Below are 15,187 nucleotides of genomic sequence, written 5' to 3' on the forward strand. Positions count from 1 at the left end.
TGTTGGTACAATTATGCCACACAAGCAATTAATAAAACGTATATGGAGATGTAGGCTCAATACAAAAGTATAATCAACTCGTCGCAGCTCTGCCAAAAAATGGAAGATGGGTTTACTCAAGGAATGAATTGGCTTGTCTGCTTAATCATCATTTGATTCTCTCTGGGTGATAGAGATGGTCAATAGGATTTAAAACAGGTTTCAAATGTTTGTTGCCAATATTGCCAGTCCTCATATTGGTGTAAGGAAATGTGATACCCTGTTGGGCAACGAATCTGACTAGATCAACACACCTTTGCAAACACACACAAATAGCTTGATGCCACATGTTTATAGGGGTAGTACATTCCACTAGCACAGGCTGGCCTCCCAGTTGATCAGCCTTATAGACTAGACGTAACATAGTAAATGTAAATCCGAGACAATCAAATTAGTAAAACATCTTATGTTTGGTATGGTTACATAAGACAGAAGGTTACTTAAGGCAAAAATGAAAGCAACCCAAAGGTTTGCCTGTTCCAATATCATCATGGACAACTTTAGCAACTACATACTAGTTTTTAGCTACTTTGCAACTACTTAGCTTAGGGAAAAGGTTAGCTAACATGCTAACTCCTAACCTTAACCCTTGAACCTAACTCTTAACCCCTAGCATCTAAAGTTAGCCACCTACAGTAGCTAACATTAGCCGGCTAGCAAACATTAGCCACACCAATTTGGAATTCATAACATTTATGAATTGCAATTCGTAACATATCATACGAAATGGATGATGGCCATCCACAAATTAGTACATACCATACGAAACGTAGCCTACATACTAATACGAAGTTCTCTGAGACCATGAGTTGATCAACCCTTCAGATGAGGAGAGGAACAGACATCTATGGTGCGTTGTCACGTTTGGGCATTTTGCTACCTATTGGAAATCTTACCTCCGTGCCTATCTATCACATTCCTTGCCTATGGCTGTGAGACACAGTACCCGTTGGAGTTGACACATGTATATACACATTCCAAGTCAAACGACCTACATTGAAACAACTCAAACCTTACAATAGCTTATCTCTGTCAATTCTGAGCCCCTGATAGGATTTTCAAATGTTCCATTTTGAATAGATTGACACAGACATTGAAGACCAGTAAAAGCTTTTTAAACAGATGTACTATTCAACAACAAGATCCCATCCCGTGGTTCTAGGGTGCAGGAGCTTTGCACTCCGTAAATGCAGATTCATAAAACTTGAAAACCCCGCCTACTTGACAACCAGCGTCTGTTTACGAAAAGTCACGGGTACAACGTGGACCGGAGGGTGATAACGAGACATTCTACATTGGTTCGGAAAACTCTACAGGGGATCCGTGTCAGACAGTCTCGTCTATATGTTTAGAATAAGTTGCCAAACTAAAAGGATATGAAGGATATGATACAGCTGGGTCGACGTCCTTTGAAGGGTTAAAACATGTTTGTTTTTTTCTAACTGGAGTGGTTTTCGGAGGTTAGTTATGGTGTAGGCTAACCGCCGGAACACGCTTTTCATTGGGCACCATTCGTCACACTTCATTCAACCAGCACCACATGAAAACAATGGCGAGGCGCAAAAAGGCACATCGGGTTGGAATTTAACTGAACGTAGCCATAGCACAGGTTGAAAACGGACTCCGAGAAAACTGAGATCGGGGGGCAACCCGAGTCGAAGCAAGATGGAAAGCCCGACCGAAACCCCAACCAGGGCTGCAGAGTATCTGAAGGAGCTTAATAACATAATCGAGACCCAACAGGAGTTACTGGAGAGGCAGAAAAAAAGAATAGAGGAGCTGGAGCATCAAGTGTCCGACTTGTGTTCAGAAAACGCCTGTTTGAAAGATCTGTACCAGCGACATCTGGCTACGTGTAGGCTGCTGCAACAGGGCAACAGCCACGGAACGTTAGGTGCCATAAAGGAAAACATCACCCAAGAAAAGTAAGAATGTATTGCTCGCACTGCACTATTGAAAGACATTGCTAGATGTCACAAATAATCCCCCATAGTTTACTAAATCATTACTGGGATCTTCTCTTAAAACCCCAGATAAACGCACACCACCGACATAGGCCTTACACTGTTCTAGATGTAAAAAGTATCTATAGACGCATTTGATAGATATCCTAATAGGTAATATCATGGCCTAAAGTAAAGGTTTGCATCAAAACTTATTTTTTCTAAGAGACCAGATTGACCACTACGCACAAGACCGTTTTTATTGTATTACAGTCAAACCAACAGGCTTCTTGAAATGCCACGATATAACTTAACACTAATATGCCCAACAGTACACAGGAAATTGTAAGCCATAATAGAACTGCCCATCAATTACAGTCCGTTACCTCCCCGCGGGTCTAAGCGGTTGGGTCAGCTTTAGGTACAGTGCGACGAAAGATGGAATATTATCATTGACCAAATATGGAAACCTTTGCTACTCCAGGTGTATTTCATTCAAGCGCTTGGAAGTTATTATGCAGAGGAATCCGTTTTTAATGGGGCTCAAAGATTTCATATGAATGGATTATCCTTTAAATCATTCTAGGCTATTCTATTTTTAGTCAGTCTTTTTTTCCATTTGACTGCATTTATTCCTTTTGTTCATGACTTGGTGGGCTCTGTTTTCATTGCATCTGCTTTGTGGTAACCATGTTATCGATAAAGTAGTGGCAAATTATGTCATCTAATTGAGTAAATCAAGTTTTATCTTGCATTGGTTGGTGAGCATTAAACTCAATAATAGATTTGCAGTATGACTGTCTGAGGGTTATATAATTTGCTTTGTTGTCAATGACTGTTTTTCAATACAAACAACTGCCATAGCTTTCTTCCAATGTCCTCCCTATTACTGTAGTGTATAACCAGAATGGAATGAATTGGAGGAAGTCCAGTGCCAGTGGGCAGTAACTTTTGCTTCCCAGCGATCAGACTGAGACTCCAGGTTCACTACTGTCATGGAGTCTTTTGATTCATGTTTGGTAACATCAGTTGGCTGAGGTATCTCTCATGCCAGACTAGCTTAGCATCGGTGTGCTAGTCTTTTAAGTGGATTTCATGTGTCAGGCAGGGACAAATCCAGGATTTTTATGGAATACGGTACAAGCTCTGGGAAAAGGAGCTGAGCTGGGATAGATCAATTATACAATTACTTCCATATGTTTCATTTTTATGTAGGAGGAGGGCAGTCTGGGCGGCTCTCATCTGGGAGGGATTGGAGGTTTAGCCGCCGAGGGCAAGGCAGGGCAGGGTGATGGAGCATATATCTCACTCACATCAGGCCTGTGCTTAAAGTCCACTCCATGCAGTTACCTCAGCTTCACCAGTCAGCAGGATCTTGAAACCTCCGGTGACCTTTGTCTTGTAGGGAGGGTGTGGTTGTGTCCTGATGAGTTGTGGCAGCCAATCAATATGTATATGGAGGACTCATGGACAGTGTGTATTTGCTGTGGGATCAGCGTGACATATGAGATCAGGACATACTCTACCTTTGACCGTTAGCTAGGGCCTTTAATAAATATCACCTCCAAAGCCACATGATTCGTCCCCCCACCAGCCTGTGTTGGGTGATAACGCTGTGTCTGAGAGACAGTAGGCTTGGGCAGTATACCTATTAAAAACTTATACCAGGGTATTTTAAAATACAGACGGTATGATTTGTAATTTTTGGGGTCTCCAGCTCAGGGCTCCAGCTATGCATTTGGTTTGGTTTGCTAAATTGCTAGCTACGTGGCTAGCTTGCAAGATCAAGCTTCTTGATTACAGATGACACAATCAATTCCCTCCTGGATCAAGATCCCTGCCAAGATCCCTGCCTAAATCTGTTTAGAGCAGTACATTATTATTTTATTTTTTTACATTTGGAAAGAAATAACGCCCCTTGTGTGCACTGCCAGTAATACCGTATACTCTGGTATGGTACATGAACGGTATGAAAATCTGGATACCGCCCAACATTAGCCTAGTTCTCCAGTACCGTCTCCTATTTGGTGCTGGTTATTTAGCAGTCTGTGGTCTTCCTCTATGATCCTGATGAAATATGACAGAGATTATTAACGTAAAGTGGGTTTTATGGCGGTTACTGAATCCTTAATGGCATATAAGTGTGGTGGGCAATTCTAAACCAACAGTATAAAAAGCAGGACTGCCGGAGAACTGTAGATGGAATTTCAGTAGGAGAAATGTGATTTAAATGGTGCGTTTACATGACACTTAAACTGAGACTGATCATTATCACGAGATGTGTGGAAAACAAATGTTTGGGACCATATTCTGTCATTTAGGTCTTCTCACGTGCTGCTCTTCGTCCTTGTTTTTAGAATGACTATTGAATATTTTACAGTATGCTTTTAAAGCAGTGTGGATAGGCCTTCCGTCATTGTCTTACCTTCAGATGCTAGAGACTCACCAGCCTTTGGTGTCATTGATGAGACCGCATAGTCTAAGTTCTCATTTATTGCTTTTTATGTTGATCTATTCTTAAGTACTTAGCACTTGAAAGTTATTTCTAGCCTACTGTTTTGGCTCAAACGTCCTTAATGATTTCATTTCAGTCTTGGTGATATTTTTATCACCTAGGGTCTATTTATAGCAAGGGTAGGAAAAAAGTAGTCAGGAAGCTGCTGGATATGACATCATTTTTAATGGCACGGACACACTGGTAGCGTTTGCCTGCCGAGAGCACCTAGCAACCAAATTTCTTCAGCCTCCCGAGGTTGAAGAGGTGCAATAGTGCCGCTTTCACCACACTGTCTGTGTTGGTGGACCATTTCAGATTTTCAGTGATGTGTACGCAGAGGAACTTGAAGCCTTTCACTTTCTCCACTGCGGTCCCGTCGATGTGGATGGGGGCGTGCTCCCTTTGCTGTTTCCTGAAGTCTACAATCAGCTCTTTCTTTTTGTTGACACTGAAGGAGAGGTTATTTTCCTGGCACCACTGTGCCAGGGCCCTCACCACCTCCCTGTAGGCTGTCTCGTCATTGTTGGTAATCAGGCCTACTACTGTTGTGTCATCTGCACCTTGATGATTCAGTTGGAGGCATGCATGGCCCCACAGTCATGGGTGAACAGGGAGCACACACCCTTGTGGGGTCCCTGTGTTGAGGATCAGCGAAGTAGAGGGGTTGTTTCATCACCCGGGGTCGGCCCGTCAGGAGGTCCAGGACCCAGTTGCACAGGGCGGGGTTCAGACCCAGGGCCCCAAGCTTAATGATGAGTTTGGAGGGCACTATGCTGTTGAAGGCTGAGCTATAGTCAACAAACAGCATTCTTACAAATGTATTCCTCTTGTCCAAATGGGATCTTGCAGTGCGATGGTGATTGTATCGTCTGTGGATCTATTGGGGCGGGTTGCAAATTTAAGTGGGTCTAGGGTGTCAGGTAAGGTTGAGGTGATATAATCCTTAACTCGCCTCTCAAAGCACTTCATGATGACAGAAATGAGTGCTACGGGGCACTAGTCATTTAGTTCAGTTACCTTTGCTTTCTTTGATACAGGAACAATGGTGGGCATCTTGAAGCAAGTGGGAACAGCAGACTGGTATAGGGAAGGATTGATATGTCCGTAAACACTTCAGGCAGCTGGTCTGCGCATGCTTTGAGGACGCGGCTAGGGATGCCGTCTAGGCTGGCAGCCTTGCAAATGTTAACACGCTTAAATGTCTTACTCGTGTCGGCCACAGAGAACTAGAGCCCACAGAACTTGGGAGCGGACAGGTTCGGTGGCACTGTGTTATCCTCAAAGCGGGTGAAGGTGTTTAGCTTGTCCGGGAGCAAGACGTCTGTGTTTTTGAAGTGCGAGTACTTCAGGCAATGTGTTGATAAAACTTTGGTAACGTTTTCCTCAACTTTGCTTTGTTAAAATCCCCAGATCCAATAAATGCAGCCTCAGGACATGTGGTTTCCAGTTTGCACAAAGTCCAGTGTAGTTCCTTGAGGGCCATCGTTGTATCGGCTTGAGGGGGAATATACACAGCTGTGACTATAACTGAAGAGAATTCTCTTTGGAGGTAATACGGTCAGTATTTGATTGTGAGGTATTCTTGGTTGGGTGAACAAGATGACTTGAGTTCATGTACATTATCACGATCACACCATGAGTATTTAATCATGAAACATACACCACTGTCTTTCTTCTTCCCAGAGAGTTCTTTATTCCTGTCTGCGCAATGTACTGAGAACCCAGCTGGCTGTATGGACAGGGAAAGTATATCTGAAGAGAGCCATGATTCTGTAAAACAGAGTATGTTACAGTCAATGATGTCTCTCTGGAAGGAGATCCTCGTCTTGGCTCGTCTACTTTATTGTCCCGAGACTGAACATTAGCGAATAATATACTCTGAAGCGGTGGATGGTGTGCCCACCTCCTGAGTTGAACTAGAAGTCCACTCCAAATACCTCTTCTCCTGGCTGCGTCTTGGCTGCGTCTTGGAGAAGCCTTTGGGATAAGTTCAATTGCATTGGAGGGTACATACAAAGGATCCAATTCGGGAAAGTCGTAATGCTGGTGAGTTACCTCCGTTCTGATATACAAATGTTCTGTCCGGCTGTATGTAATAACACAAAAAACTTTCTGGGCTAATAATGTAAGAAATAACACGAAATACTGCAAAATTGCTTCGGAGCTAGAAGCAGAGATGCCATGTCTGTTGGTGCCATCTTTAGCTATCTCTTTCCCCACCATTTAATTTTCAAATCACAGACCAGTGGAGAGAGCGTCACAGGGATCCCTGATAATGGGCCTTGTGTTGCCAAGTCAACAGATGTCTCCTCGGATATTTCTGCACTATGAGGCGAGGCCTCTGGGCAGGGCTATGTGTCAGGTTCTGAGAGAGGGAAGAGGGCCACTGCACAGGTATTGGAAATCATTCCATCAGCCACTAACCCTGCACAGGATCCATAGACCCTATAGCACCACTAAATGAGCATATAGCCTAACCCCTAGGTTAGGGTGGTAAGGTAGGGCTAGGCAGCGGTTGATTTGATTTGACCGCCTATATAGGCCTGAAATCCCAAGCTGGTTCCTACTGGAGGAAAGCTGGATCAGGTTGAGTAAAGCTGGCTAAATCTCACTAAAGCCTTCTATCCAGTTCTTTCTTACCCCTACCCCCACCGCACGGACACACAATCACACACACGAAGACACACACCACACACAATCCTTTCTTAAGAAATAAGGGAAGTGGAGGGAGCAGTTAGATAGTTTGAGAGACAGCTGGAGAGGAGTCAGACAGGGAGAGTGGCTCCTGCTCTTCTTAATGTTTCTTAAACAGTCTGCCTTGTCAGCTCTCTAAGTGTTTGTGCTGACCATATGCAGTTTCTATAATAGTCAGCTCTTGTTAAAGAACAGACTTCCACTCTGCATCTTCCCAAGACTCCGGGCACTATTTACAGCTGGCGTTAAGGCGGTGCTAGTGTCAAACACACGTTAGTTTGCTATTTCGTCATGTAAAAACTGGCGCACTGGCATTTTCCAACCCTAACGCAAGGTTCGGCAATTGACCTGTCTTATATCAGCTCAGATGGGCGGGGTGGAAATATTTGAGGTGTATCCTTAAAAACATGATCCAAAGTGCTAATTTCAGGAAGCACTGATAGGGATATTTAAGACCAACCAAAAGCTGGTTTTAGCAGTAATGCAGTTGGTTATGGTATGAATTTTGACAACGGAAATGCACCCTAAATCTTAATCGCCAAAGCTTTATTAAAATATCAAGTTTGAGAGGAGATTAACAGTGAGACTCTTCCTAGAGCTGGCCACCCAGCCAAACTGAACGATTCGCGGAAAAGGGCCTTGGTCAGGGAGGTGACCAAGAACCCGATGGTCGCTCTGACAGAGCTCCAGAGTTCCTCTGTGGAGATGGGAGAAACTTCCAGAAGGATAACCATCTCTACAGCACTCCACCAATCAGGCCTTTATGGTAGAGTGGCCAGACGGAAGCCACTCCTCAGTAAAAGGCACATGACAACCTGCTTGGAGTTTGCCAAAGGCACCTAAAGGACTCTCAGACCACAAGAAACAAGATTATCTGGTCTGATGAAACCCATATTAAACTCTTTAGCCTGAATGCCAAATGTCACTTCTGGAGGAAACCTGGTACCATCCCTATGGTGAAGCATGGTGGTTGCAGCATCATGCTGTTGGGATGTTTTTCAGCGGCAGGGACTGGGAGACTAGTCAGGATTGAGCGAAAGATGAACAGAGCAAAGTACAGAGAGTTCCTTGATGAAAACCTGCTCCAGGGCACTCCGAACCTCAGACTGGGGAGAGGTTCACCTTCCAACAGGACAAGGACCCGAAGCACACAGCCAAGACAACGCAGGTGTGGCTTCGGGACTAGTCTCTGAATGTCCTTGAGTGGCCCAGCCAGAGCCCAGACTTGAACTTGATTGAACGTCTCTGGAGAGACCTGAAAATAGCTGTGCAGTGACGCTCCCCATCCACCCTGACAGAGCTTGAGAGAATCTGCAGAGAAGAATAGGAGAAATTCCCCAAATACAGGTGTGCCAATTTTGTAGCGTCATACCCAAGAACACTTGAGGCTGTAATTGCTGCCAAAGGTGCTTCAACAATATTCTGATTAAAGGGTCTGAATACTTTTGTATTTCTGCTTTGTCATTATGGTGTATTGTGTTTCATCAAGTATGTTCATAATTCAAACCCTCCTTTTAGGCCTATTAAAACAAATGCTTGTTCAATAGCAATGCATGTCTTTATTATACTGACGATTTTTATGATATCATTACATTTTACATTTATTGATTGTTGAAAAAAATACTGATTGCTTGTTCTTTGTAAAATTTTATTACAACCAAACTTATTAGAATGATTCACCTTCCTGGTTTTAGGGCGACAACGTCCGTGGCGCTCTTGCAATGCAACTTCTGGAGATGTGTCTATGTGATCTGATCTGTAAAATGGTTCCGATTTATGTTCATAAAACATTGTTTTATTGCCTATTTGCCATATGTGAAATGATTGCCCACCATCTATCTTCAGAGCTCGTGCTGTTAGGTGACCTAAACTGGGACATGCTTAACACCTCGGCCATCCTACAATCTAAGCTTGATGCCCTCAATCTCACACAAATTATCAATGAACCCACCAGGTACAACCCCAAATCCATAAACACGGGCACCCTCATAGATATCATCCTAACCAACTTGCCCTCCAAATACACCTCGGCTGTTTTCAACCAAGATCTCAGCGATCACTGCCTCATTACCTGCATCTGTAATGGGTCTGCGGTCAAACGACCACCCCTCATCACTGTCAAACGCTCCCTAAAACACTTCAGTGAGCAGGCCTTTCTAATCGACCTGGCCCGGGTATCCTGGAAGGATATTGACCTCTTCCCGTCAGTAGAGGATGCCTGGTTATTCTTTAAAAGTGCCTTCCTCACCATCTTAAATAAGCAGGAACTTAGAACCAGGAACAGATATAGCCCTTGGTTCTCTCCAGAGAACCCTTAACCAGCACAAAAACATCCTGTGCCGTTCTGCATTAGCATTGAATAGCCCCCGTGATATGCATATTTTCAGGGAAGTCAGGAACAAATATACACAGGCAGTTAGGAAAGCTAAGGCTAGCTTTTTCAAGCAGAAATTTGCATCCTGTAGCACAAACTCAAAAAAGTTCTGGGACACTGTAAAGTCCATGGAGAATAAGAGCACCTCCTCCCAGCTGCCCACTGCACTGAGGCTAGGAAACACTGTCACCACCAATAAATCCACTATAATTGAGAATTTCAATAAGCATTTGTCTACGGCTGGCCATGCTTTCCACCTGGCTACCCCTACCCCGATCAACAGCCCTCCACCCCCCCACAGCAACTTGCCCAAGCCTCCCCCATTTCTCCTTCACCCAAATCCAGATAGCTGATGTTCTGAAAGAGCTGCAAAATCTGGACCCCTACAAATCAGCCGGGCTAGACAATCTGGACCCTCTCTTTCTAAAATTATCTGCCGAAATTGTTGCAACCCCTATTACTAGCCTGTTCAACCTCTCTTTCGTATCGTCTGAGATTCCTATAGATTGGAAAGCTGCTGCGGTCATCCCCCTCTTCAAAGGGGGAGACACTCTAGACCCAGACTGCTACAGACCTATATCTATCCTACCCTGTCTTTCTAAGGTCTTCGAAAGCCAAGTTAACAAACAGATTACCGACCATTTCGAATCCCACTGTGCCTTCTCAGCTATGCAATCTGGTTTCCGAGCTGGTCACGGGTGCACCTCAGCCACGCTCAAGGTCCTAAACAATATCATAACCGCCATCGATAAGAGACATTACTGTGCAGCCGTATTCATCGACCTGGCCAAGGCTTTCGACTCTGTCAATCACCACATTCTTATTGGCAGACTCGACAGCCTTGGTTTCTCAAATGATTGCCTCGCCTGGTTCACCAACTACTTCTCTGATAGAGTTCAGTGTGTCAAATCGGAGGGCCTGTTGTCCGGATATCTGGCAGTCTATGGAGGTGCCACAGGGTTTAATTCTCGGGCCGACTCTCTTCTCTGTATACATCAATGATGTCGCTCTCTTGCTGCTGGTGATTCTCTGATCCACCTCTACGCAGACGACACCATTCTGTATACTTCTGGCCCTTCTTTGGTCACTGTGTTTACAACCCTCCAGACGAGCTTCAATGCCATACAACTCTCCTTCCGTGGCCTCCAACTGCTCTTAAATGCAATTAAAACTAAATCCATGCTCTTCAACCGATCGCTGCCTGCACCTGCCCGCCCGTCTAACATCACTACTCTGGACGGTTCTGACTTGGAATATGTGGACAACTACAAATACCTAGGTGTCTGGTTAGACTGTACACTCTCCTTCCAGACTCACATTAAGCATCTCCAATCTAAAATTAAATCTAGAATCGGCATCCTATTTCGCAACAAAGCATCCTTCACTCATGCTGCCAAACATACCCTTGTAAAACTGACCATCCTACCGATCGACTTCGGTGATGTCATTTACAAAATAGCCTCCAACACTCTACTCAGCCATTTGGATGCAGTCTATCACAGTGCCATCCATTTTGTCACCAAAGACCCATATACTACCCACCACTGCGACCTGTACGCTCTCGTTGGCTGGCCCTCGCTTCATACTCATCGCCAAACCCACTGGCTCCAGGTCATCTACAAGTCTCTGCTAGGTAAAGCACCGCCTTATCTCAGCACCCACCCGTAGCATGCGCTCCAGCAGGTATATCTCTCTGTTCACCCCCAAAGCCAATTCTTCCTTTGGCCACCTATCCTTCCAGTTCTCTGCTGCCAATGACTGGAACAAATTGCAAAATCACTGAAGCTGGAGACCCATATCTCCCTCACTAGCTTTAAGCACCAGTTGTCAGAGCAGCTCACAGATCACTGCACCTGTACATAGCCCATCTGTAAATAGCCCATCCAACTACCTCATCCCCATTCTGTATCCATCATATTCATCCCCATACTCATCTGCATATTTATTTATCTTGCTCCTTTGCACCCTCCAATATGTTCAATATGTTGAGAAAGTTGAGGGCCCTGTTGAAAATGGGGGAAACATGTACTGCACAGTAGCTACCCAATTGAAACATCACAGTCAAAGTCTGCTTTTAGATGAGCACACAACATTCTTTCAATATCAGAATTTCCCATTGTCCAAACTGTGGAAGGTTCGTGTCTCTATATTGTAAAAAATACTAAAATGTGTCCACTGACAGAATAAATATATTTAACAATGCAAGAAACCTTTTTTACACAAAATTTCAGGGCTAGAAATCTTTCATTAAATAACCCAGTATCTCTACTTACACATTCATCTTCTGCACATCCACCATTCCAGTGTTTAATTGCTATATTGTAATTACTTAGCCACCATGGCCTATTTATTGCCTTACCTCCCTTATCCTACCTCATTTGCACATGCTGTGTATAGACTTTTTCTACTGTATTATTGACTGTATGTTTGTTTATTCCATGTGTAACTCTGTGTTATTGTTTTTGTCGGACTGCTTTGATTTATCTTGGCCAGGTCGCAGTTGCAAATGAGAACTTGTTCTCAACTTGCCTACCTTGTTAAATGAAGGTGAAATTTAAAAAAAAAAAATACAAATAAATAGGCCAATTTGGGAGCAGTAAAACGCTGAGTGGAAATTCTCCCGTTCAATTTATATTGGATCTTTGTCCAGCTACTGTGAAAATTTTGGATGTGCGTAAAACCCTCCGTTATCTGCATTGTTTTAATATTCTGTGCCCATGGGGAGAAATGATGGTGCATGTAAGTGTGACATAGCCTGTTTAAAACAAGTTGTTTTGTTTAGAATTTGATTAGAATTATATGTTCTCTTTTTAGGCATTATGAATAATTAATTTAGTCTTGCTTATTGGCAATATTTGGCATGTCCATGCTCAGCCATAATGCAATTTCCACTAGGCCTAGCCCCTATATCAGTGTGAATGCTGTGGAAGCCATGCAATTACTTAGAACAATGTGGACTGCAAATGGGTTCAAGTTAACGAATTTAGCATAGATAGGTATACATTTCGTTTTTTCGTTTCTGTAGGCCATTTAACAAACTACAACGGACTAACATTGGAATTGATTCCAAGGCAATACATAAAAGACTGTAAATACACAACTTGAAGCAACCACATATTTTGCCATTGGAGCGCGTTCTGATTGGCCAGTGAGGGGCCAAGCATCGACACAACCACAACTTTTTCATCAATTCATCAAAACCAAGGTTTGTTAAAATAGATCCCTCTGAATGAGAGGCAGACAAACGTACAGTACATCATTCAATTGTTAAGTAATTGTACGTCAAGTCAGGAGGTACAGTAAGTAAACAGGAAAGAAGGATAAGCTTTAGCCTCATTGTCATACAGTACAGCACGTCGTAGTGTAATCCTGTGTCACCTGAATGACAAAACACAGACTGGCACAAACAGTCACCAGTACTTACTTATTCAGGCTAGCTCTCCAAACTTCACAAATCTTCAGTCATACAAAGTAAAAAGTAACCTAACAGGTAAAGTTCTGTCCTTGAGCAGAATGGGTATGTGTAGCATGGTATTTGCTGTGGCCTGATCCAGTCTTCTTATTGCATGATGGATTAGAAGGCTGCAGGAGGTTTAATCAGAGTGGCTCCTCTCTGATCCCAACCGGTCCTCTGGGGCTTGGGAGGAATGGTGTTTGCAAGCACTTTCATTTCTTATCTCGCCAGATGCATCTGTAAACTCTCATTTTGCATTCTAGCCCAGTTCCCAGCCCCGAATGGCCAACATGCTGTAAACAATATTTGGGATGCTGACCCGATCTTCGCAGAGAAAGTTTCTCGAACTGCAAGATGTCAAAGAAGTGATGTTACCAAAAATATAAATATTTTCATAGGTATTTGAGGAAGTAAAACTCTGTTTACAACTTAATCAAACAAGGTCCTCGGTTTAAAGACACCCACTGAGTGATCTGCAACAAAGCACTTGGATAATTAAGTAATGTTATGCACGAGACAGTTGGATATCAATGACCGCTTTTGAAATGGAGCATAAACATAACCATGGGCCATTGCACAGCCCACTTACTTAGTCCTATGTTTCAATTTTTTAAATGACACACTATGCCCGATATAAGGCACTACTTTTGATCAGAAGTGCACTATATAGTGTGTGTAAATGACATATAGTCTATGAGCGAGAGGCTGGGGCAGTGTTAAAACTTCTTATGGCTGAGATCCCGTTAACGGGATCGACTTGACAACAGCCAGTGAAAGTGCAGGGCGCCAAATTCAAACAACAGAAATCTCATAATTAATATTCCTCAAACATACATGTATTATACACCATTTTAAAGATAAACTTGTTAATCCCACCACAGTGTCCGATTTTAAAAAGGCTTTACGACAAAAGCACACCATCTGATTATGTTGGGTCAGTACCTGGTCACAGAAAAACAGAGCCATTTTTTCAGCCAAAGAGAGGAGTCACAAAAAGCAGAAATAGAGATAAAGTTAATCATTAACCTTTGATGATCTTCATCAGATGACACTCATAGGACTTCATGTTACACAATACATGTATGTTTTGTTCGATAAAGTTCATATTTATATCCCAAAATCTTAGTTTACATTGGCGTGTTATGTTTTGCCTCCAAAACATCCAGTGATTTTGCAGAGAGCCACATCAATTTACAGAAATACTCATAATAAACATTGATAAAAGATACAAGTATTATACATGGAACTTTAGATAAACTTCTCCTTAATGCAACCGCTGTGTCAGATTTCAAAAAAACTTTACGGAAAAAGCACACCATGCAATAATCTGAGTACAGAGCTCAGACACAAACAAGCCATACAGGTACACACCATGTTGTGGAGTCAACAGAAGTCAGAAATAGCATTATAAATATTCACTTACCTTTGATGATCTTCATCAGAATGCACTCACAGGAATCCCAGTTCCACAATAAATGTTTGTTTTGTTCGATAAAGTCCATAATTTATGTCCAAATACCTCCTTTTTGTTCGCACGTTTAGTTCAAAAATCCAAACGAAAAGTCAAAGAATTCCATTACAGTTCATAGAAACATGTCAAACGATGTATAGAATCAATCTTTAGGATGTTTTTAACATAAATCTTCAATAATGTTTCAACCGGAGAATTCCTTTGTCTTTAGAAGCAAAAAGGAACGCAGCTACCTCTCACGGGGGCGCGCCTGAGTGAGCTCATGGCACTCTGCCAGACACCTGATTGAAACAGCTCTCATTCCCTCATCCTTCACAGTAGAAGCCTGAAACAAGGTTCTAAAGACTGTTGACATCTAGTGGAAGCCTTAGGAAGTGCAATATGACCCCATAGACACTTTATATTGGATAGGCAAACCTACAAACCTCAGATTTCCCACTTCCTGGTTGGATTTTTTCTCAGGTTTTTGCCTGCCATATGAGTTCTGTTCTACTCAGACATAATTCAAACAGTTTTAGAAACTTCAGAGTGTTTCTATCCAAATTTACTAATAATATGCATATCTTAGCTTCTGGGCCTGAGTAGCAGGCAGTTTACTCTGGGCACCTTATTCATCCAAGCTACTCAATACTGCCACATAAGAAGTTAAACAAGGTTTGTATGTTGCGACACCAACAGAAATGCTCCAGCAGGACCCAGGGCTGGCCTTGTCAGG

General features: G+C 43.0%; 1 protein-coding gene across 1 annotated transcript in view; it reads left to right on the forward strand.

Moving 5' to 3' along the window:
* Nucleotides 1–1,270: 1,270 nt before the first annotated feature.
* LOC111976689 (IQ motif and SEC7 domain-containing protein 1-like) overlaps nucleotides 1,271–15,187 on the forward strand; it is a 235,063-nt gene continuing 221,146 nt past the window's right edge. The window contains 1 exon segment of the mRNA XM_024005711.3: nucleotides 1,271–1,964. Within this exon segment, the coding sequence (XP_023861479.1) occupies nucleotides 1,705–1,964 (260 nt within the window). The 5' untranslated portion in view covers nucleotides 1,271–1,704.

This window comes from Salvelinus sp. IW2-2015, linkage group LG17 (genome assembly GCF_002910315.2).
Source record: "Salvelinus sp. IW2-2015 linkage group LG17, ASM291031v2, whole genome shotgun sequence".
NCBI classification, from domain to species: Eukaryota; Metazoa; Chordata; class Actinopteri; order Salmoniformes; family Salmonidae; genus Salvelinus; species Salvelinus sp. IW2-2015.